Genomic DNA, 25,609 nt, shown 5'->3' with positions numbered 1-25,609 from the left:
GTGCTTGTGTGTGCAGCCAGGCTGACGGGCTCGCCTGTTTTCTGGGAATTATTGATATTGTTCTGTTTAATATCCATCCTCGCCGTGCACAAACAAGGAGCGGGCGCTCGCTCTCGCAGAGAGGGAGTGAGGGGGAAGCGAAACTGAGAAGCATCTGGAGTTGGCCTGGTGAAGCAGCAGCTGAGAGATATGATACCCGCTCATGAAAGCAAAAGAATTGCTGTGTTAGAGAAACAAACCACTCTGTTCTGTGCTGGGCACCTCCTGGGGCCTGGTGGGCTCTCGAGTTTTCCTTTTGGGTGATATTTAAGGGTTTTTTATCTCTTCTCCTTCCTCCCCTCTCTTGTGTTTTTCCTCCTTTTCTTTATATCTAATTTATTGTCTCTCTGTTTGTTTTAAATCACTTTCCCATATGGATTTCTCTCTTCTGACCCATCTTCCCCTCCCTCATCTGATTCCCAGGAGTCATCTGTCGTCATGGAATTGGGAGAAGAGCAGCCCTGTTCCCGACACCGAGCATCAGCTGCAGGCTCCTTTCCTCCTTCATTCTCTTCCTTGTCTGTTCTCTGCTGTTAGTGTTGGAAACATATTCACAAAGATCATCCACTGGATTGAGGAAACAGATTTTATCACCATTATTTTGTTTGTTTTATTTAAGTCAGGGAATGAAATGGAGAGGAAAGTCTTTGCTGTTACCAGTGTTACTTAGTTTTGAATGGAGTTTTTCCCTCCTGTACTAATGTATCCTAGTGCTGTTGTTTATCTTTGCAGCAAGATTATCGTTTTATAGTCTTGAACTTGCCACAAAACTTCTTGCTGCTGATGGTGATAAATCTCAGGTGTGAAAGAACACATCCCTTAAAATCAGGAAAATTGAGGAATGGACTTGTCCTGGATGTGGCAGTGTGCTGGTGACAAAGTCAGTGACCAAACCCACCAGCAGCCCTTTTGTTATGTTTTATTATGATTTTTTAGGGATGTTGATGGTTATTTCTCAGCTGAGATTGTTCTCCATGTGGAGTCACGTGCCCTAATTCCTGCAGGATATTTCCTTGTAGCTGTTGATGGTTCTTCAGTGGATGAGGACAGTGGTGGTGGTGGAGTTTGTCACCTGCCAGGTGACAACTTGCTGGTGACAACACAGGGGCTAGGGGAAGAAGGCACTTGGAATTTGTGACATGAGCTCTTTGGACATGGCAGAAAATCAGAGAGTCCGGAATTAATATCTCTGAGCCAGACACACTGGTGATGGTTGAATCTGCACAAATTATTGTATTTCTCAGATGGAACAGTGTGTGCAGCCCCCAGTGGGAGAGAAAAACAAATATCAGCAAAGCCCCTTAGTTCAGAGTACTCCAATTTAAATTGGAATACTTTGATATTTTTTTATCCGTCTTCACATTGATTATTGTATTGACTTGCTGAAATGGCTTGTAAAACTTAGAAGTTGTAACTGCTTATCTTCTTAGGAAATGCTGAAAATCTGCCTCTGTATATGTCATGTTAGTAAATTAAGGACAAAAGCAGCTCCATAATGCTTACCCCATAGTTAAATCAGACCAGGTTAGAAGTTGCAGAAGGGGGGCCAGGGGATTTTTGGGGAGGGATCACCACCCAGTGCACACCCTCGTGGCTGAACATCCAGTGTTTCTGTCAGGAGCATCACCAGGGAGGCTGTACATCCAATCTACGGGAGTTTGTTCTGAATGCAGCAGCATCTGTGCTTGTAAAGTCTGAGGTGCTAAAGTTGAAATCTGGAGCTTGCATTACTGCTGTCTTACATGTCATCTGTCTTGTGGATAAACAGAGCAGCCTCTCGGAGGTCAAAACAGCACCTTTCACCAGTGATAATTTAATGAGAATTATTTTCAGCGTAAACTAGACAAGAATTGGAAGCCTCCTGTGCTGTAGCTCGTGAATGGAGATGTTCAGGGAGAAAAGGAGTACTGGGAGAAAAAGCAAATGTTAACTAAATGGATTACACACACAGTTTTGAAACATACTTGGCAGAGGGAAGGGCGAGCAATACAAGCCAGATTCTGCTGTTGAACACACCAATGTAAACCTAGAGTAACTCATTTGGAGAGGAAATCAGGGAGGGGGGCTGCTCCAGACCTGTGATTGTGTAGAATTTGGGGCAGAAACAGAGGGCATGCAATGGGGAAACTGACCCAGCTGAGAGGTAAATGTTGTGGAGAGCAACCTCCAACCACCATCACCGCTGTCGGTGGTTTTATTTGGGTGTGTAATGGTTATGGTGATGCAGTGGGAAACATTTGTACAATGTGGGGTTGTTTTTGCTTTTTGAAGTATTTTCTGCATATACCTATATCGTAATCCCTCCAGACTGTGGAACTGGGCCATGTACCAGTGTTACAGTGAGCCCTTTGTGTTTCCGGCAACAAACACTCCTGAACTCTGCTCTCCAGGCTTGTGGCCTAAACTCCTTCACCCCCGCCCGTACTGTCCCATCTCCAGCAAAAATATTCCCTCTTCTGTTTATAAACAAACACCCTCAGAGGAAGTTCACGGGAAGAAAAGTTAGTTAGTGAAAATCAACCACGCACCCAGGCCTGGGCTGTGGGTTGGAGCCAGCAGGGTTGCTGGATGTTTCCTACCCTTCATCTGCTTGTAGGAGTTTCTTTGATGAGATGTTTGCCTCTCTAACTCTGTATCCTCCTCATCTTTTCCCATCGTTGTGGAAAATATAAAAGAAGTGGGGAAAAATTGTGGTCTCGATTTGCTTTGAAATCAGCATGGACAACATTTGGGAACCCCAAGCAAGAAGGTTGACTTCAGTAACCCTGTACATTTTCTTCTTGGTAAATCCACTGATTCTGTCTGTTTTGTTGTTGTTGTTGTTGTTGTTTTAACATCAAAATCTAGATTCTGGCTCCTGGCAAAACTGTTGCTCTTGAGTTGCGCAAAGGCTGTAAAAGGACTAAAATAGCCCAAAGGATAATTGTCCACTATAGTCTGAGCACAGGGCTGATGGTACATCTGGTGTTGCACACCATTCTCACAGAACCACCCCTTCAGGAGGTAGGAGCGAGCAGGACCCAGGGGAGTGGGTAACACGGGACTGTGGTCATCAGGGCATGAGCAAAGCATGGTAATGGTGCCAGCAGCTGGAAAACACAGAATATTTTTTGATTTGTTTCAGTGGTCCCACAAATCTCTGACAGCAAAGGAGCCACTGAATAATAGACCATTTTCTTGTGGCTGCTCCTGGTTTGTGTCTTTAGCACTGCACCTTGGTCTTGGTTACAAGGTGAGTGAATTAGATGTTTGTTTCCTTACAGGAGATGGTTGGATCCTCTAATAAGTCTTTCTGGCCACCCAAAATGAACAGGAAGAGCATCAGATCTAGGAAAGCTCTGGCAGTAAGGGAGGCAGCCTGGTCAGGCCATGGTTCTTCACTTGGGCAGAGGTGGGGTGTCAATGCAGGTCTCATGCCACTGTTCCAGGCTCCCTTTCTTCCATAAGGAGTGTGTTTGGAATTTGGGGCTAAGGGAGCTTTTACAGATTTAATAGATGTGGAAGTTGTGGTCCCACTTTTAGTTCTAAGAGCCTCAAAGTTTCAGAAGTGTACTACAAAATGTGTCCAGTGCTGGCAGAATCTCCACACCTTAAAATGGGATAGTTTAAAATAGTCTTATCTATTGATTTTTTTTTTTTTTTGAAAGAGTATTTTCTCTTTCTGAGCAAATATTTTCTGTCAAGTTTTATCTGAATCTGTGTGGTCTCTCCACCTCCTATCCCAATGAAGGGAAGAAAATCAGAAGTGAGCATTTTGCATTGCAGCACGGACAGAGTTTATCAATTGTTGCACAATCCCTTTGCCTGCGAGCAGGTTAAATAAAGGAGCAGGGTGGAGCAGTGATGGAAATGGACCTGGTTTATATTGGTGAGCTTCCTCCAAGAATTCCAGTGTAACTATCAACAGCTTCTCCTGGCAGGAAAGTTGAGCAATTCATTCTTACCCTTTGAGGAGTTCTGAATTATTGAAGAGCAGAGGATCTTCTGCTGGGAAAGGCTGGAATTCCCCGCAGTCCTCTTGCTGGGGATGGTTTAATCAGACAGACTGTTTACATTCTGCGTCTCAGCAGAGGCAATGCTCAAACAGCAGTGGTCTTCAACTGGGCACTGTAGCACGGGGGGTTTATTTTATTTTGTTTTAAACATCGGCATACCACCAGTTTTACTGGGAAATGGACATCTGCAAACACCTGCAGGCTCCATGGAACAGGCCAGAGAGGGAAGCAACAGCAGCTGCATCTCACAGAGGCAAAATGAGACAGCAACGGGGCCGTGTTTCTTCTCCAGAGGTTTCTGCAGGGCTGGGATTTGGCAGCAAAGGTGGGCTGGGAGCACTTGCACTCCTGGAGGAAGAGACCTTGCAGCAGAAGTCTGAATGTTGGTCCAAACTCTTCTCTGAGCCTCAAACACTGATGGTAGAGGCAGAGAAACAAAAGCCTTTTTACCAAAACCTTGTGTTTTGCCTCACACTGTGAAGGCCAAACTGTTCTGTGAACAGTTGCTGTGCTCTCAGATTTAAGAGGGTTCAGACTGAATTAAATGGGAGTTATGTATTCCATGATAGAGAGAAGAACGAAATGAGATTAGGACAGTTCTTCCTACCACCTCCCAAATCTCCACTCCCTCGGGAGGAACATCTTTTGCACCTATATCAACAAACCAACAACCTATTGCACTTCTGTATGTCCAAAATTTGCCATAAAACTAGAGTCAAGATTTTAACTTGTGTTCAGATACTTTATTATTTTTTATTCCTCTTTGGTAGACTCTGGAAGTGATGTATTTCCGCTCCTCATGCGCAGGATTTTCTGTGCCTCACTGAGGAGGACGCACGCAAGTAGGCAATGTGGCCAACATTCTTCCAAACCCCAGCAATCCAGCCAGCTGTTCAGCAGGGCTGTTATTTATTGAGATCTGTCAATGTGTTCAACACATGGTGTCCTTTGCCCTGTCGAGCCAACAGCCTGGCTTTTATGGGTTTCTCTGACACTTGTCACACTCTGGTGACAGGACGAGCTGGAACAGGCACACGGGTTTATGTGAACATCAGAAGGACATTGCAACAAGATGCTCTATGAGGGAAGGAGGGACAGAGACCAGTTGGCAGAGGAGAAAACAGAGGCTGTTGCAAAGGGTAGAGGTTCCTTTTTGGCTGGTGCTTTCAGAAAAGAACAGAGATTTCCTTCAGTGATAAATTAGATGCTTGGGGAGAAAGAAAGGGTGTTTGTTTCAGCAGTGATGCAACTCAGTGTGAGAGAAGCAGACTCCCTCTCCTGCTAATTCCAGCTGCTGGTTCTGTGGAAGTTCACAGGAATTGCTTTGGGGTTTTAGTTGCTGCTCTGCAATTGCTGTGAAGTGCCTTCAGCTCTTTCCTTTCCATCTCCAAAGGTGGGATATGGCTCCCAGCAGCCTGCAGAGAGATGGTGTTGCAAGGATGAGGAAATGTCATTAGTGCAGTGCTTTGTGAATGAAGCAGTGAATGACAAATGCCACTCCTTGGCACCAACAGGTTGGAATGCTCAGCCAAGAAGCCCTGTTGGCCAGGGTCGTGCTAGGTTCCTGTGCTGCTGTAAAGGGAAGACTGAGGTTGTGGAGTGCCAAAGAGACAGAAAGACAGGGGGCACATCTTGCCAATCTCCTACTTATCAATTTGTCCCATCTTTTTTCTCTTGACTTGTGTAAGCTCGCATTCATGAGTATCACAGGTATTTATTTTCCCCCACTGAAAAACAGAGCCATTGCCTGAACAGTGTGACTCTGGCCACATTCCCTCCTATTCAGCACAATGCAATCTTGGCTCTTTACTAGTTAATATTTTCTGTCAACAACCTGCAAGGAAACAAAATCAGTGCTGATAAAATTTGCAGATGTTGCAGAGTGCAGGGAGTGGTAAACAATGACCAAAACAGGACTCTCAGTTGGGTGTTTTCAAAAGCTGAGAACATTAAAACTATGCATTAGAGTAAAGCCAAATGTGAAGTCATTCATATAGAGAGAGGGGCAGCAGGTCACACACAAAGGATGGATGGGAGGAAAGGATCTTTCACCTGGAAGCTGAATGTGGAGCAGCAACTGCCTGTTGGAATAGATAAAGCATGTAAATGTGAGCTGCCAATGTGGAGCTGTGGCCAAAGGTTTGGAGTCATCGTTGGCTGGGTAAACAAGGAGATATTGAACAGGACTGAGGAGGTTGTGTTACCCCTGTAATGACTCTGGAGTGGCTGTTGCCAAAGCACTTTGTCCCATTCTGGTGTCTACAGTTTTAAGAGGGATGTTGTATGGAAGAGGATTTAGAGAGAAAACAATCAGCGGTGACAGTAATGATAGGATTTGTAACAAGTCTTGAAATGTTAGACTCAAGAAGATTAGGAGGTGACTTGATCACCATGATCTTTAAATGAATGTTTTGGGAATATTAAACTGATAATTGTGGGTTGGAAATGAGTGCTAGAGGATATGAATAAACCCAATGGATCCAGTGAAGACTAAGCAACTTTAGAACAGAGTATTTTAGCAGTGTTTAGCCTTGAGAGTAGTCAGTAATAGAAAAACCTTTCTGAGCAGAGTGGTGGAATATCTGTCACCATAGCTTTCAATATAGAACTAATTGTTTTTCCAAACTGAAAAGTCTTTAAATAGGAATTAATTCAGTGATCACCTGTGTTGTGTCTAAGATCTTCTAACGTCAGAGTATTCTGAGGTTTTTTTTGCTATTACTGGAAAAATGGTTGAAGCCAACAGTAGAGCACAAGCAGCACCAAGATACTAATTTCAAATCTTTTAATTTCTCTCTTTTTATATGCTATGGGCCCTCCTTGACACTGGTAGGGTATTTCTGATCACCACAATATTTCCAGCTGATTGTAGGGTTTCCTCACCATCGCTGCAGTTGAATTGTAAGGCTCTGTTTCATGTGGTGCTTTTAATCCTGTTTAGATATTGTCACCTTTTTCCAGAATTATGTGCTGAGCAATGGCTTGACTTCTCCCCTTTGAAACAGTCCAGTGCACTGTCTGAAAACCACCTGAAAAACAAGACTGAAATATTTTCTCATTGGAGGTTGTAAGAGCTTTATTGCTGACCTCAATGATGCTGAGAGTTTACTTCCAGAACAGAACCTGGGGGAGAAGAAATTAAGGTTTCCTTCTAGAAGCAGGACTATTGACAATGCCAGGAATGTGAAGCCAACACAGCAGACCCTTAAAAACAAAAAGTGGATGAGAAACCAGAAAATAAGTTGGGGGTGACTTAAACTTGTCGTCTCCTTGCTGGGTGGTCTGCCTCAGTGTCAGGGCAGAACACCAGTCCAGGGAATGCAGGATACTGGAGTGACCCATTCCTGTGACTTCAGCTGAGTTTCAAACATTGACCAAAAACCTGTCGAAGGTAATTAGTGTTGTGAGATAGGATTTCATTTCATTTGAGCCGTCCCCAGCTGGAGACTGTTCCTCAAAACTCAAATTTAAGCCAAGTGCTCCAAATGCCCCAGTCTGCTCCCTCCAAGCCATGTGCACATGTATATATAGGCCCCTGCACAGAGAAAATCGTGCCTGTACATGGTATTTTGTTAGTCTTCATTGCTCTACTTCCAAATTTAACCAGAAGTAGAAGGGCTGAAATAACATAAGAAAGGTTGGACATATGATATTTCCTGCTGCTCAGCTAAATACAAGAATTGCCAAAAATCTTCCAAGGTAGCTTGTTTCTTTTACATTTTTCTCCCAGTTCTGCAGACTTGAGAAGGTCAATTACTTTCGAGAAGGATTTAGCTTTGGCAACACTTATGGAAAGCGAAGCAGAATTGTGACCTTTTGGAGGTTTGCCCATCGCTGTCCAATCTTGTCCTTTAAGAACTAAAGGCTGAATTTTCACAGCTACAGTCTTCGGTTTAATAGGTGTGAATTTGTTTCTGTGCACTTCTAAGACATCATGAGTATCTGTGTGAGAATTTGCTTTTAGATGTCTATTTATTTGTGCTCACAGATCAAGTGATCAGTGGTATTTGTAGAGCAGAAATACAGGCTCAGGTATTTCCAGGAGGAAAATCATACCAAAACAAATGAAACTGGATTCAAACCGAGCAGAATAATAAAGCTCTAAAATCCTATACTTAGGTTAGTATGTGGTGACTCCAGCCTATCTGGAATGCATACTATAATAGTTATATCATGTTAGAGAGGCAGGGTTTTTTTCAGTAGGACGTTTCCTAGAAAGCAGAAATATCTCTGTGGTTTGTGTATGGGTTTGGAGCTTGTGTGCAAGTATGGAGCAGGGAATTTGAGGCATGAAACAGTCAGGATTAGTGAAGGCCTGGATCCCTTTCATAAGTGACAGCAGAAAACAGGCACAATCACTTCCCTTCTCCCCACTGCTATTGCAGCCTCCTCCTCTGTGGATTGTTTTGGAGTCAGTTCTTTGAAGGTTGATAAATGCCTCAGTTGTTTCTATTAGTACAAGAAAGATGCAGTCATATGGGAAAGGCAGATGAAATAAGATATTTGAGTCTGGATAAGATCGAAGATATTTTTACAATAAGATATTTAATTTTCACAAGGCAAAGTCCTTGCAGGGTATAAATCAGCATAAATGCACTGGAACTACTCAGTTTTACGCTCACAAAGTGTCTGCCCAAGAATGTTCTCAAAATCCAATTAAATAACTAGAACTGTTTCATGTGGAAATGCCCCTCAATTACAAAGACAAGTCTAAGCTATCATGATGTGATTTTTACAGTCTCCTCGCAGGGTGCCCTAGTTTGCATTCATGGAATTTTTTGTTTTTGTTTTGTTTCTGTAATAATGTGGATGTTGGCCATCTGTCTGATCCTGGAAAGGTTGTAAGGTTGTCCCTGCTCCCCATGTTCTCTTCCCACTCCCTCATTGATCATAATGTTTGATTTAGGTGCCACTAGATTTCCTCCTTTGTTCTCCAGCCCTAACCTCCCCCCTGCAAACACACATGCATTGTGCAATGGTGTAAAAGCTCTCCTGGCTGCAGCTGGGAGTAGTAACTGCTCAGCTGGTTCCAGTGTTGCCCTAAAGCTGCTGTAAAGGTCAGAGACAAGGGAATTCTAAAAAGCAAAACAAGCCGTGTTGTTGTCCCCCCTTTAATCCTAGCTGTGTGTTTTGATCAGCACCACAAGCCACCTCATGTGCAGAGCTCCACTTCTCCCAGCCCTGTGTTTGTGGCCGTCCAGGGCAGCGTGTCGGGCGCTTTTCCAGCCCCGCTCCGCGCTCGGGCGCTGCCGCAGCTGATTGACTTGCACTGCTTGTCAGACACAAAGCACATTTTGAAAGGAAATGCCATATTGAACTCCCTGTGAGCTGATGGGTATTGTGCACGGTCATCTGATGGCACAGATGTGCCCCTAATAATCCTTCCAGGAGGATATTTCCTCCTGGGATGCTCTGGCCATCTGATCTGCTCTGAGGTATGCTGACCTATCTTGACCCAGTTTATGATCAATTCTCTCTGCTGTTTTCTAAAAGGAGCCCAGGAATATCTTTTTATCATTTAGATTGCCTAGAAGTTATGGTATTGCATGTCTGTTCTTTCCACAGAAGATACTCTGTGGTTGCTCTCAAGCATTAACTCTTACAAAGGGGAGGAAAGCCACTCAGTGTGAGCAAGAGTAAACTTCTCTGTAGAGCTTTGATAGCTAATCAGTGTTTGGCAAACAGCACAGGGAGGAAGAGGAGATGTGGATGCAGCGGTGACTTGTGTTCCACCAAACATTGCTGGGTACCTTAATCTGTGTGAGTCCAGTGACCCTTCTGCTGCTGTGCTTTTATCTTAGTGTCCTTTTTCCCAGGTTTGTGTGTGCTGTGCATGTATCTGTGGAAGATGAATGGTTTCCATGCATTCCTCCTGATGTGTATCCATGTGTTTTGCAACACCTGCTTTTCAAGTGGGAATGGTGTTAATGCTGGATTTCTCTGGAGGTGAATCAGCTGTCTCAGGTACAATGGGAGGGTTAATTTGTAATCTGGTTCTGCTGGGCAGTGAGCAGAGATAAGCTTGGGAGTTCAGAGGTGTGTGATGATCCCTTTCAGCCAAACCAATAAACTTATTCAGTGCTTTCCATTCTGATATTTGAAGTTTATCTGGGTTTTCATAAACACGACACTCAACTTTTTAATAAGGCAACACTAGAGTGTCTAAATTGGCAGCCAAAATCCTGAATTCTTTTCTGAATCAGGCTGGATGCAAAGTTTCCCATATTTGTGACATACAGGAGTGATTCCCTGATGGAACATCAGTGTGACTTTGAGCAGGATCCAAGAGAAGCCTCTCTCTACTATTTTCACTGTTTCTATGCCTCTGTGTGCTAAAATAATCTCTAAGAACATGGACACATACTGGTTTCCCAAGATTCATCAAAAAATATTCAGGTGTTTCTGAGAACAAGGAAGGAGAAATAAATAACTTTGCAGGTATTACCTGGAAAATATCCTTACCTTTGTCTGGAATGTTCCCATGATCCCAGACTTTGTAGCAGGGACTGACGTTTGACCCTTGTGAAGGATGTGCATTTTTCTGTCCATTTAAAAGCCCACCTAAAGCTAGTTATTAGATCATAAACAGTTTATTCACCATCGCCAGTGGTCCTGCAGCTTTATTGTGAAATGCTTAATGAGATCTAGATAAGGAGCAAACCTTCCCACTAACCCTTGTTTACGCTGAGGCTGTAGATGAAGGAGCCCTTGGAAAAGCCATTCCCAGCCCTGGGCTGGTCCTGTTATAACAGTGCAAGGACTCAGCTCCTTCTCTGCCCTGTGCTGTGTGTTCATTTACACCTCGAAACCCTCACAATCTGTAATTTCTCACAAAGCCCAGCCTACCAGATGTATTTGCAGTAAGCTCTTCCATACTGTTAGAGGGTGTATTCCCACAATAGGATCACTGGAGTGTCACTAATATGATTGTCCATGCCAGTGGCTGCTCTCTTGCAGCCCACATGATTCTGTTATCAACAGGGAAGGATTTATGTAATGTTCATAACTAACCAGCCACTATAAATTCATGTCTTGCTGCTGTAGTTGTTCTCACTTCCCTGTTTTCAGACTTCAAGGTATGTCATTGAGCAAATGAGTGACTGGGAATTTGAGAAACAGTACACAATGTACGCCTAATTTGATGCTAAATTACACTGATAAAAAGATTTTGATTTTAAAGAGCCTTGGGCTAAATTCTCAATGTTAATTAGGCATGGCTGTATTAGACTCTGTATTTCTACACGATGAAGTTCTTGTCTTTCATGGCAGAACAAAAAGAACTCTGTCCTTCTCTCTCAGATTTGAATCCTCTCACACAGCTTGTAAAGGATAAAGTCTGGTGTGAATTCAGCTAGATTGATAGCAGCAGCAAACATCCCCTTTTTGCTCTTTAAGTATTATGTTGCCACCTGAGCAAGCCTTAGGTGGTTTTCTTGAGCCACTCCCTGTCTCAGGGGGTGACCTCAGGAGGTTCTTTTAGCTGTGTTGGAAATGGTATAGACAGAGATGTTGCCTTAAGTATGCTGGACTTTGAATTATTTAACTGTTGTGGAAGGAAGTGGGGCTGAGGGAAGCACAGCAAAGGAAAGGAGAGATTATTTCTCCCCATTGTAAAACTATATTGGGTTCAACATCACACCATGAAATATCCAGTGCAGAACTCAAGAACTGCTCCAGTGGATCTTCACTGACTTATCCAATTGCATGGAACATGGGGATACTTAACCCAAATCTGTCGGTTTTAATTATTTTCCTGTGGACAGATAAAAGCTTTCTATAGGTTCCTGTAGAATATTTGCTCTTTCAAGCGTTCTTCTACGCTTTGATACTGAACGATTAAAGCATGCTAAAGAAAAAAACAGCCCCAACCTTTAGCTCCCTGTTCTTGGGCCCCCTGACTGCAGCTTTGATTGTTGACCTAAATTCCCCTTTCATAACTGAGTCCTGTCACCTCTGGTTGGAGTCTCCCAGCAAAACAGGCACGGCCAACTTTCAGAAGTGCAGGCACTGTTTTCTGTTCTGCCTTGCGTGGCTCTGACGGCTCCGCAGCACCTGAGGTGTTCAAAGTCAAACTGAGCTCCCTCTTCCCCTTCCCCCACCTCGCCCTCCTGGAAATGAAACCATAACAAAGGTGGTTTTTTTGCTTTTACTATTGCCTTTCCCCCCTCTCACTCTCCCCCCTACTTCCCATTGCTCAGCAAGGAGAGGAAACTTCTGCATGAAGAAGGAAATTCTTCTATTATTCTATGGCTGGGCTGGTTGCTGCAAAAATTGCTGTTGTCCAGACATAAGAAATGGCACTGAAGTGAGAGAAGGAGGCCCTGGAGGATGTTATTTATAGCATTAAAGTGGGTTACAACAGCTTGTATGGGCTACTCCAGCCTCTCTTCTGTCAAACTCTGCCCACAGAGGGCTGCTCCTGGCTCCAGCAGCCTCCAGCTGTGAGTTCCTGTTGCTCTGCTCCCATCCCAGTTACAGCAATGCCTCCTGTCCTCACCCAGGGCTGTCTCCCACAAGTTCAGGAGCTGATGTTCTGTGCTGTGCTCATGCTGCCAAACCCTGCCCAGTGCACAGAGCTCATGTAAGGATGTGGCTCTATTTAAATACCCAGGAAAGTCCTGAAAACAAAGTGGGTCATAAATGCTGGCATTGGTTAGGGGGTCCTGGAAGAGGTCAGATGGACAGTGATGGTGGAGCTATTGTGGCCAAATAGCTGAGATTTTGCTTGTAAAAGGAAAGAGGGAGACTGTCTTTCTCATTTTCCATGTTCGGTTTTTGGCTCTGAGCTGCTGAAGTTGAATTATCCAGCTTTCCCCACTCTTTTTGTGCCTAGGAATTTACTTTTCCTATAAGGGACAAACATCATAGGACTGGAAGAAGCCTTGTGGGCCATTGAAGTCTGTCTCTGGCCAAGCATAAAGGAATATGGCATCTTCCTCTGTTTGTGCACTTCTCCAAAGCCCTCCAAGAAGTGACTCACTCCTTTGTGGGGAAGGGAGGCTTCCAGAGCCTCTTGCTGGAAAGCTGAACTAGCACCTCTTCTTTCTTTTTTTCTTTTTAATTAAATATAAAATTCCATTTCAATCCCTTGGGCTTCGGGAACAAGAGCTTTAGAAGGAAAAAATCATTCAGACTAAGGAGTAAGAAGGGCTGTCAGTGTTCTACTCAGCTGGAGCTCCATCCCTTTCTAGCAACTAAGAGCAAGCAGAAGTGAAGAAAGCTGCTGCTGTATGAAACTTGTACATATTTTTTTAATCTAATTTCTGTGGGGAAAACAAACATCAGTTTTATTTCACACCATTTCTTGGCTCAGAAACTTCAGGCACATTCGCCAAATTGTGGTTTTTCAGCCATTGGCTGTGTCTCATTTACCATGAGGCCTCTTTGGTTGGTAAAGAGATATTAAGTAGCTAAAAATGTCCTTTACTGCATTATTGTAAAGAATTCTCAGTGTAAATGAGAATTTAAACTCTGTACATTTTTCATGTAAATGTTGGTTGTGGTCACAGCTGACTTGAAATTTGGAGTGTCAACCATTATGTGGGGTGATTTTGCTCAAAACCAGCCTTGTTTGGGGGTAAAAGAGGCCTCCTCTTGTTTAAAATGTTCTTAATTATGTCTGAGAAATAACTCACGGCTATGGAACCTTTTACTAAATTGAAATAAATTGTGAAAACATCAAATTATTCTGTTTTCAGAAGTTCTGGCAATTATTTCACATGCCCATCTTCCAATGGCTTTGCCCTTATTAGTTGTCATAGAAGAAGTAATAAATTCTTTTATTATGACATCCAGTGTCCCAGCTGAAATTAGTTTCATTGTGCTGGGGACAAAACGGAAAAGTGACACTCCCTTAGCCGGAGGATCCTCAGTGCAAAGCCAAAAGTAAAGTGAAGGATTGGGAAAATAGGTGAAGTGTTCAAGCAAACAGGGTCATAAGGAGACGGTACAACTTGCAAGAGAGTTGGGTTTCTTATCCCAGCACAAGGGAGTGTGTGTTTCTTGTCCCTTTTTTTACATTTTTCCTTTCTCTTAAGAACAAAACAAACTCTTGCTGCTGAAAGGCTTGTGCTCAGTCCATCTTTTCATCAAGAGTTGGATGTCTGCAATAGTAAAAGTTTGAGAAAATAATACTGTACATGGCATAAGGATTCAGTAATGACCTTTGCCCTAAAGTAGAAAATGCAAGGAACTGGAATAGTAGAGTGTTTTAGTTCATCAGCTTTCATACTGGTGTGTTCAGTGGTGTCCCTATTGTCACTGGATTTTTTTCTTTTCCTGCCCTTCTTTGGCTCCCTGTAAATCTTGAATTGATGGCAGCTGTTTGAGCCCAACTCAAGACACATTGCATCACACCAGGGTTTAAAGGCTCAAAGGCAAGGGAGGATTGCTACTATTCTGTAGTATTCCTCCAGCAGCTCCTCATGCTCAGCCGAGGTCAATCACCAGCATCATGCAGCACTTCAGAGAGAGGAAGATGTTCTTTAAATGCTGCTTGGGAAACTGGATTTCCATCCCACAATAATTTATCAGCTCTTTGGGGGAATATTTCTAGCCCCAGTCAGTGTAAAGAGCAAAAAATTATTGGCCTTTAAAGAGTGTATGGTGGACTTTCCTGGAACTGGAGACCTGTCCCAGGACTTCTAGCTGTCCATCCAACTGTGGGGATCTTAGATGCCTGAAGAAACAGGTGGAAGGGCTTATGTGTGTGCAGCTGCTTTGTGATCTACAGACCTGGAGGCTTTGGGCACTGGGGATGGCAAATGAGGCTGGAGATCATGGTGGGATTGTGGCAGGCATGAGTTGTCCTCCTCTGCCTCAGTCAAAACAGCCCAGGGAGTCCCTGGGGTTCCCCTGGCCATGTTGAAGACATGCAGATTCTCAGAAGGATTTGGGACAAGCCCATTTCTGCATCACTTTTTCTTCTCTCACCATGCTGGCATTTCCTGGCAGGCAAAAACTCTCTTGCAAAATGCCTGATCAGCTCTAATGGTCTTATTACAATAAGATGAGATTTTTATGACTTATTTGGGAGAGGGACTTGTCTTGCCAGCTGTCTTCTTATTCATTGCAGTATTATCCACCCACTATCATTGGACAATACCTTCATTTGAGATGCATAAAATACAGACTTTTATGGGCTCTCATCCATCTGAAAATGAATACTTTGTAAAAGTATTTATCTCCTAAAGAAAAACTTAAAAACACTTCAAAAACTGATTCCAGAAGGTTATTGGTAGCTTTGGCTCTGGTATCACAAGTTCTTTGGGTAAATACCCATCCCAGCAAATGTAATTTTTTTTAGCACATTTGTTTTTTCCTTGCCTGGTTCTCCTCCTCTCCTTTCTCATGATCAGAAGTAGCAGTATAAACCAGAAGCTGGTCTTGAAAAGGTTTTGAACTGAGTGCACCCTACAGATGAATAAACACATTACCTTCCGAACTCTGGGATCTCTCTTCCAAAGGAAACAGGAAAAGGGGGAGCTCAGAATCCCTAGCAAAATAGCAGTGTGCAGAAAAAAGGCCCGTTTAAATGTTTTTAACTTTCCCATCAGGAGAGTTTTTTTTACAGGGGGAGGAGGTGGAGAGGGGCAGGGTGTGAGGAGAAGGGGGGAAGGTGGGTGCTGGGAGAGGGGAGGAAAAATACAGTGAATGCTCCTGTAACCTTTGCTCTGTTGATACTAGACAAGACTGCACTGTTAATGAGTGATTGTTAACAGATGGCTCTTGAGCAACTTAGTCAGAAGCAGAAGATGTTATTTGGTTGTAGTGAGGGGAGGGTGAGGGTGCAGGGGTGAGGTAAGGGGATATTTAGTCTTTTCACGAGGACTGAACTGTCAGAGATTTATGATTTTCCTTTAGGCTTTTGGAAGTGGAGGCTCTGGGGAAGGATTGTTTTCTATGTGCTGATAGTAGAAAGGCCATTTGGTGCTGAAAGCTCCAATGATTTTGTTTTTGGTGAGGGGTGTCCCTGCAGCCCTTGGCCTTTGAGGACTGAAGGATGGAAATGTCTGTCTTTAATTCAGCGAGCCTTGTGTCCCAGACTGGGGAGGAGTGGCCTCTGTCCACTGCTTGGAGCTGTCTGAGGGCTGGGTGAGAGAGCTCTAAGTATGGATCTACCCTTTGGGAGAGAAATCTTTCCATGGTGCATTCAGTTATTAGGAGGTGTGCCTGTGAGAGGGCAGGAACCTTTATGAATGTCCGTATTTCCGTGGCTGTGCATCTGTGTGTATTTCTTGCCCTTCCCCAGTGTGGTGTATGCCAGTGTATGCCATGTGCCTACTGGCTTTTATTGGGTATGGCTCTGAAGGAAGTCTGAACACATCCCATTCACTCTGCAGGATCTGTGTACTTGAACTTAACAAGGTGACTGAAGCTGCTCAGTGTTTCTCAAAGTGTGCAGAATTTAGATTTTGTATTTATTTCCCTTCTGGACCTTATTAGACACACAGTTCAGGGGTATGAGGGATGAGTGACATCAACAGGGATTGGTTCTCAAGACTGTTTTTGTTTTCAACCCTGATGAATGGCTTGAGGGAAGGGAAGAACCAAATGCACAGTCCAACGTTTTGCTGATAGGAATTTGAAGAAAAATTCTGGACATTGGTCAGGAAAAGGGGATCCCATTTGTACACGCCACTGGCAAATCTTTACCTTTAATAGGAAGTCTTGACATGACCTCCCACAATGGTGCACTAGATGATTTAAAGTCTTCCTTGTGCACTAACTATCTAACAGATGTAGGTGAGTGTGTGTATATACATTTAGAGAGCTGTATTTACACAATTTAAAGACTAACGCCTTCATTCTGTCATCCTTATTTATTCATATTTCTCTTTTGGGGGCACGTAGGACTGTATGACAAATGTTCTTACACCTCCCGTGACCGAGGCTGGGTCCTGGGGATTAACACCGTCAGTGACCAGGGGAACAGAGACCCCCGCTATTTCTTCTCGCTGAAGACGGACCGTGCTCGCAAAGTCACCACCATTGCAGCACACCGCAGCTACCTCCCCAACCAGTGGGTGCACCTGGCCGCCACCTACGACGGGCGCCTGATGAGACTCTACGTGAACGGTGCCCAGGTGGCCACCAGTGGAGAGCAAGTGGGCAGCATCTTCAGTCTGCTGACTTTGAAGTGCAAGGTGCTCATGCTGGGAGGAAACGCCCTGAACCAGAACTATCGGGGTTACATGGAGCACTTCAGCCTCTGGAGGACAGCCCGGTCTCAAAAGGAGATCTTGTTGGACATGGAGCAGGCAATTCAAAGGCAAGACACGCCCCTACCTCAGCTCGTTCTTCAAGACAGTTTACTGAATGTGAAAAGCGCCTGGTCTCCCATGAAGGATGGCAGCAGCCCTCAGACCAAGTTCAACTACCACCACGGCTATTTGCTGGACACCAGCCTGGACCCTCCTCTCTGCGGACAGACAGTGTGTGACAACACGGACGTCATCGCCAGCTACAACAAACTGCCCAGGTTCCGCCGCAACAAAACCGTGCGCTACCGCGTGGTGAATCTGTACGACGACAAGCATCAGAACCCCACCGTCAGCCAGCAGCAGATTGAGTTCCAGCACCAGCACCTGAACGAAGCTTTCAGCCGCTACAACATCACCTGGGAGCTGGAGGTGCTGGAGGTAAAGAATTCTTCCCTTCGCCACCGGCTCATCCTGGCCAACTGCGACATCAGCAAGATTGGGGACGAGAACTGTGACCCTGAGTGCAACCACACCCTGACGGGGTACGACGGTGGGGACTGCCGGCACGTCCGCCACACGCTCTTCAACAAGAAGAAGCAGAACGGGGTGTGTGACATGGATTGTAATTATGAGAGGTACAACTTTGATGGGGGGGAATGCTGCAACCCAGAGATAACAGAAGTCACCAAGACCTGCTTTGACCCATATTCTCCTTACAGGTAGGCAATTTATTTTTATGATCATATTGATGAATATCTGTCTAGGTATCGATCATCCTGCTGGCTGTTGAACCCTTTCATTATTGTTATTATGGGCTTTGTAGTTGAATTATTATTTTTTTTTTTTTCTCAGTATTTAGCTCACATTGCAGTTCTCCAAATGCAATCTCAGTAATGGTCTCAGAAGTATCTTACCCCTGAATTGGTATTCTCCAGCCAGGCTAAAGAAAATCTGAGCTAAAGACTGAAGCAGCCAATTTTGAGAGACCCATTAAGCTATGAGCAGCATATTGTAACAGTGCACAGTTTATTTTAACTCCAGACTCTGAGGAGTGGGGATTGGATGTCACAGAAAGCTCATGTGTATTTGGAGAGGGAAAAGGCCCTCAGGCATGAAACAGAACATGAATACTCTTAGGTAGACTTTAATTCTGTAGCACTTCTTTGAAGGCAGGTAGGTAACTCCATACTCTTACTGCTGTGCACAGCTCTCTGTGGGCACTGCTGTGGAGGGACAGCTCAGTCTGGGGGTTGTGAGGAGGGAGGTGGGTACCAGGTTCCTGTTGCACACTCTGGGTGAGTAATGAAACTCTTCTGTGCCTCTTTCTAAATATAAATAAGAACAGGGCAATGCCACTTCATTGCAGGGCAGCTTTCTGTGGGTGGATATGAGCTCATAAAATCCTCATCTCCTCAGCTCAGGCTTCTTTGGGCTTCAGTTTGAGGAGTGATATGGTCAAATAACTTGCATTAGGTGGGTACCACATACCTACAATTACTCCAAATTCAGACAAGTTAGTATGTCTAAGTAATAAGGTGTTTCTTGTGAATGAGTTAGAAGTGTAAGCACAGAAAAAATGAAGATTAAAACTGAAGTTCTGTTGTCTGCATTCCATGTTACAGCTTTTTTAGGGCAATTCATGGAGCCATAAAAAAGAAACTTCTAAATGGTCTGAATACCCAACACTAAAGTTGAGGTAAAGAAAGTACAAGCTCTTCAGGAGTCCCTTCCATTGCAGCAATTCAGGCTATATTTATAGCTTCCTTAATAGAGAGAAATTTTTAAACAACATTATCAGCTCTACTGGAGCTTTAAATACACATAATTAAGTTGGAAAGAAAAGCCAATTTTTTTTTTACTCCAGCAAGGTTGTTGTTTAAAAAATCCTTCTAGCTCAGTTTGACTTCAGTCACTTACCAGTGAACAAAGCTCAAATGAGGAAATTCTTTCAATATTAATGCCTGAAAACATTGAAAGGAAAAATACCAATTTTTAATACTGTTCAAATGGAGAGGAACTCAACTAAGCAAATATAATCAAAGGCATAATGCAAATTGGATTGCTTTAACACTGTAGTTCTGGGTACTCAAGGTGTTAGCTATGGCAACTAATACAATTTTTAGGAAAAAAATACATTCTTTTTAATCTGATAGTACCCTTTTATCACTTGTTCTGTGACAAGCATAATACAATTTGGAGACAAACACCTGGCTGAGCTTGTCTGGAGGACTTAGATGTCATGGCCTTGATTTCACAGATCTTCTATAAGTTCATTTTGACTTGAGAAAAACCTCCTCTTGACCTGAAAAAGAGTAGAGGAGGCCTGAAGATCTTCTTCCACAGCATAGAGCCTCAAAAAATCAAGAGATGCTCCAAATTTTTTTTTTTTTTTTTGTAACAGACAGATTTAATTTATTTATCTTTGCACAGCATTGATCATTGGCAATGAAACTACAGAGGGCAGTAGGAGAAATTCCATATAATTGGAGCCTTTATCTGGTGGCTGATGTGCTTTGGCTGAGCTCAAACTCACTGCTGTGGTGGGTGTTTGTACTCAGTAAGGCAAAATAGAGCAGCTAGGCCTGTGGATTTACCACTGAAGTTTGTAAGTCTGACTCCCACTGCTTTGGGAATTCAGGTTAACAAATACAGGTTTAGGGCAGTGATTTTGGCAGCAAAGCCTTTAGTGACTACAGGGGTGAAGATTCAAACCCTGTGTTAGGCTTTGGTATTGCTGTCAGCATCATTCCCCAAGAGAGAGAATTCCATGTCAATTAGTGACAAAGTAAAAATGTGGTTGGCACCATCTGGGTCCATTTTGCAGCCTCAGCCCTTCTTGTCATTGCCAAGAGTCCTCAGTCCCCTCTAGTGCAGACCTTGCACCACAGCAGTGAAGACACTGCAGCCACGGAGAACTCACATCTCACTTCAGTACTTCCTCCACCAAAGTTCAGTCCAACAATAGCAGAAGAAAGGGGAAAGATCCTTCAATCTGGTGAAGAAAGGGAGGGAAGAAAGATGAAATGGTACCAATAAAAAACTTCCTGAACTTTATTTATAAAGGCTTTTCAGAGTCTTCCTTGGTACTGGGGTTTGTTCCTTCACACCCTCAGTGTCAGCAGTTGCAGCCAGCTGTTCACCAAGCAGAGCTTATTCATTAAATACTTCTGTCCTCTGGAACCAACCAGAAGTGCTAATGCTTGACTAATGCTGTAATAAGCAGAAACCCTCCTCAGTGCCTCTTTATCCCCAAAAGATGATTTATCTGTTCCCAGCCACTTTCCTTCTTATTATGAGTCTCAGTCCATGAAGCTCCATCCTGGGACAGAGTTGCTCTGAGCCTTGATACAAAAAACACTGTGGGTGCCTTGTGACTAAGTGATACTACTGGAACAATTCCAAGACACCTCTGATCTGTGCTACAATTTTCTTGTGATCTTTTTGGGCACCTGGGACAAAGGGCTCAGGTACTTTGATGTTGTCATTCATTCACTGTGGTGGTGAAACTCTGGTGACTTCAGAGCTGATCCCAGCAGCACAGCTGGTTGGTTTCTCTTCTGTTTCCTGCCTGTCTTTGTGGCACCTCTCCAACAATATTTAACTCCAAAAAGCTGATGTTCTGTGCCATAGGGAGGTGGCAGAGATTTAAGTTTGTCAGAGGGACAGCAGTAAGAATGGGAATTCTGCTCTCAGGGCTGCTCAGCAGAAAAGGCATAAACATTGTTGTACCAACTAGATCATCTCTCCTCTTTTTTAATAGCCTGCAGGGAAAAAAACAAAGGACTGGTTATCATTAGCCACACAGCAGGCTTTATCCAAGAATATCTGCCTCACTTCTTTTCATTAATTTCATGAGAGTGGGACAAAATGTATTTTGTCCCAGCAGAAGGTTTACAAATATTGTTCTGCTTTTCTGCAATTCCGGGAAATTAAAACATGCTAAGATCATACAGTTTGGCCCAATACAAAGGGAAGGAGCAAGAAAAAACACCCTTGCCAGAAAGACTCAGTCTTTGTGTTATTTGGTATATTGCTGGTTACAAAACAGGGAAGACTTTGAGCCCATGACACCTACCATGGCTGCTTTTCAAAGAACTTGAAAGAAGCAGCAGGGGATTGTAGGAAATCATGCTCGGTAAATGCCATTTGATGTGGTGAGTTCTTGCACCATCCTATGGTTAACTGAGATGTTCCTTTTATGTAATATTGGGCTTGCACATCAGGCTCTACCACAGGATTTCATGGACAGATAAGGAGGCATTCCTCTTGGTGCCTTCTTAGGAAAACGTTGATGAAATTCCTGAAGCAGTAAAAGTACTGGAGTGTCTTCAAACTCCCTCAATCCATATAGCCTACCAATACATGCTGGAAAACACCCCAGAATAACTGTCCTGGGGACAGACTTTCTCAACATCCATATGTGTGTCCCAAAGTCTCACAGCCCTCCCTTTCTGCCTAAACAAGGGGCAGGATGATGTGTACAAGCTTTGGTCCATTTGCAGCAAACTCAGATTGTCACCAAACCAAGGAATCGTGGAACCACAGAATGATTTGGGTTGGAAGGAACCTTAGAGATCATCCAGTTCCAACCCTCCCTGAAAGCTGGAGCCTCTGTGTCCTTTTCTAGCACTTGTATTGGACAGTTCAGCTCTGTTCATATCGTGTCACACCACATTCCAGGCATACATAAATTAGACTTAAAATACATGCCTGACCCATTTGTAGGAATTTCCACAGTGGTTTTGAGCAGCAGTGGGTGTGACAGAGCTGTGTGTGAGCACACTGGGCATGGGCATGTGGGCCAAAGCATCAGGAGGAGGAGGTGATGGCTAATCCATAGCCCAGGGCAGCCTCAGACAGGTGACTGAGCTGCACTGCAGGGCTCTCCTATGGAGTACCAGCTCAGCCTCTTTTCCTTCTCTTCTGCTGGAAATCTCTTCATGAGACCTACTTGAAAAATATGGTCAGCTTACTCTGGAGGAGGGAGGCACACTGAATGCCCTTTTCCAGGAGCTGAAGTTGTAAGAAACACTCCTTGATTCCCAATAAAGCACTAATTTCCACTTAATCCTAAACACTAAAAAGAACAGAAGAAATTCTTCAAAGCTCTTCAGTTCCAGGAGCTTGAGAACTTAATCCCCTGCCTCGAAGAGACCATTATGCAGCTCTTGACATCAAGGATGCCTGCATTCACATAGGTATCAGACAGACATATAGCAAATACCTGAGCTTTTGTCTAGGGATTCAGTGTTAAATGTCCAGTTCTTTAATTAGCAGCTCCAGGGCTGTTTAGGAGGCGAAGAGTAATGCTGCCAAGGATGGAGCTGCTGTATCTTGGTAGTTGTCACCCAAAAACCAAGTCCCAACAGGAAATCCTCTGTTCTCTCTGTTTATTCTGTCCTCTGTTCCAGATGTCAAGGATGTTAATCAGCTGGGAGGAGTTGCATCTGTTCCCATGCTTGCAACTGACATTTATAAGTCTAGTATTGAATTCTGATACAGACAGGACTGCAGTGCTAAAGAAACTATTTCTATACTATTCCACACCCTAGAAACAGTAGGAGTTTGCTCAATTTAGCTTGACCCACAGTCAACTTTTCCAGCAGCTTTTTTCAAGAAACATTTTTTCGCCAAGACTCATAGAACTCATGGTTTCTTTCATGGATGTTATCCATTAAGGAAAAAGATCACTGTCTGGTCAAACTGCAGGATGCTTGGGATGAAGGGGGCCTATAAAAATCTATGGAGTAAACTCTCGGAGATCCTTGTGGGAGACAACAGATTAAAGTATTATTATACCCCCAGTGCTGATGCAGACCTGTTTGTCTCTGAAACCTCACGTGGAAGATTTGCAAGTGCAGAGTCTGCAGATTGGAGAGGGATTAAATTTTCCCCTTGCTGCTGGGCAATACCACATCCTCTAGGATCAGCTGCCCCATGGATGCTTTCCAGCAGCACCTTACCAGCCTCTGGTTAAGTAAATGAGGTGGAGCTGGTTTATTCTCTTTGCTGATCAGTTCAAATTGTACCCTCTCTCGCACAGACCCACAGTTTGATCATATCCAACAGGCCTCTTTCAGGTTTTAATCCCCTTGTTTTTCTCCCATAGCCATTTGTGTACAACCTCTCTTCAGCTCTGGTTGTGGGGTGACCCTTGTGGTTTTAATTAACATCAGCTGAACCTCCTGTGTAAATTCAGGAGGATGCACCTTTCACACTGAAAAAGATGCAAGGTATAGTTCTGTGGCAAGCTTAACCAGGTGCAACGCTTATATTTGCAATTCCCATTCTGTCCCTCAGAATTCTTTTCTGATTTAACCCCAATTCTTGCAAGAAATAGCTGCCCCTTGGGGAAATACAGAGCAGCTACCTCCACTGTATTCCATTTACAGCACCCACAAAAAGGGCACATTTGACTTTGCCTCTCTCATGGATTGCTGGACTGGGGAAAACAATATTTCAGTTGGGCTTTTTTTTTGCAGGGGGCTGGGGAAACTGAGGGGATGTCTTGGGTTATCTTTTCCTAACTGAAGTGAATTAACTGCAGTAAACTGAAGTCCCTCAAACACAAACACCCCAGGATCAAGACAGTGTGGAGCTGTCTCTTCACTTTTGTACCTGCCCACCATGAAGACACACTTGTGCAGATTGGTGAGGCCAATTTCACACTCTATGTGATGTCTTCTCCATTAGATGTAGGTCAAGACACCCACTGGCATCATCATATACTCCTAAAACTTTGTTTGTGGGTGATTTGAGAAGGAAGGAGAGGCTTCAGAGAGATGCTTATCATAATATCTATAGAGCTCTGAGGGGATGCAGTGCCACAGAGCCTCAAACAGACCTGTCAGGGCTACTGAGATATGCAGGAACCCCTTCCAGATTTGCAAGATGATCATGAAAGCTGTGCTGTAAAAAAGTATGATGCTGATAGCCACTGTCATGTTTCCTCCCTTAGAGCCAGCTTCATTGAGGAGCAGGATGGACACATCCCCACCCGAAAACACAGCAGAGTGTTCAGACCAGGAATACAAACCACTGCTGTCAGAAGCAATTGTGAGGTTGCTCCATTGCAGCTGGAGCAGAGTTCCAAGACCCACATACTGTGGAGGAAGATTAGGAGCATGTGCTCTGCTGGGGTCAATGAAATCCTGTCCTTCTGTTTGGTTCAGAGTAGATTTGCAATTTTGAAGTTTATCAGGGTAACTCAACTGAGACTACCTAGTTTGCATGTAATTTCAGTACTCCAAATTACCATAAATTTGCAAGAAGTTCTTTTCAGGTTCATTAATAATGGATGGGTGGCTACACCATCAGAGTGCTTGCTCTCAGCTTCCAAAAGGATCAGGGTGAGCTGCACTGAGGAAACTTCTTGGAGTACTTAAATGCTTGGGGTATGAAACTCTAATAAACCCTCAAAAAGCCAGGAAATTTGGAGTGAAGGCTGAAACTCCATACCTAGTGCACCCTACTGGGTCTTTGTATTTCAGAACATGTTACGTTTGTTCACTGAAATATCTCCAATATGGAACTCTTTAGGGTGGAGTTTCACCTTTAACTCTAAATTTCCTGGCATGTGTGAGTTTGAAGTACATGCTTAACTTCTCCCAAGTGCTGTTTTTCATTTTTAATTTCCTTTCTCTTTTAAAGGAGGGACCCTGCTAGAAGGACCCCTACTAAAAAGGGCCCCCACTGAAACCAAAATTAGAGTGTTTGGCCTAATTTGATCTTTCTGAAATTCTTCAGGAGAACCAGCTTCGGCAATTTTATTTTCTACCATTGTTTTAAAGACTCTTGTGGCCAGTCCACCCCAGTGAAAAAGATCAATAAAATCCACACCTTGCAGACCAATTATTTTAGAAAGTACCCAGATGTTTGTGTAGTATATAAGAAACCTTGGAAATATAGAACATCTCCTGTAAATTGCAGTTAAAGGTCTGGCCATGACCATTGATAGGGGTGAGCTGCTTATTGTGAAATGCACTATTTCCATTAATTCAGTCCTTGCAGAAGCAGCCCATGTTTGCTGTTGACACTTGTTGGTTACATCAGTGATGGTAAAAGAGTGGAAACAGCAGTGGTTTGGAATGAGAGCAGTGGCAATTACCTGCAATGCTTTTAAAAATAATTTTGGCCCTAGATGTTGAAAAGATGTGTCATCGCTGATTTGTGTGAGGACAGCTTCAGCAGGCTAAAGTTACAAGGCTTTGGAGAATAAAATTCTTTTTGCTGCCTCAAAATGTATCTCTGGAGCTACATTGCCAGTAGATAGTACAGAATAAATTTGCTTCTCATGCTATAAGCTTGTTGTGTCAATAAATTGTGGGCTTCACTGAAAAGCTGTGGCAGTCAGTTTTCCCAGCTCAAGACTCT

General features: G+C 43.7%; 1 protein-coding gene across 1 annotated transcript in view; it reads left to right on the top strand.

Annotated features, from left to right (window-relative positions):
• Positions 1-25,609, top strand: part of PAPPA (pappalysin 1) — a 174,752-nt gene that overhangs the window by 9,399 nt on the left and 139,744 nt on the right. The window contains exon 2 of the mRNA XM_021551415.3: positions 16,887-17,955. Coding sequence (XP_021407090.2) covers positions 16,887-17,955 — 1,069 coding nt within the window. The remainder of the gene's footprint in view (positions 1-16,886; positions 17,956-25,609) is intronic.

The sequence above is a fragment of the Lonchura striata genome, chromosome 22 (genome assembly GCF_046129695.1).
Source record: "Lonchura striata isolate bLonStr1 chromosome 22, bLonStr1.mat, whole genome shotgun sequence".
NCBI lineage: Eukaryota > Metazoa > Chordata > Aves > Passeriformes > Estrildidae > Lonchura > Lonchura striata.
The sequence above is the reverse complement of the archived record's forward strand: the minus strand, read 5'-3'. Positions and strand labels throughout refer to the sequence as shown.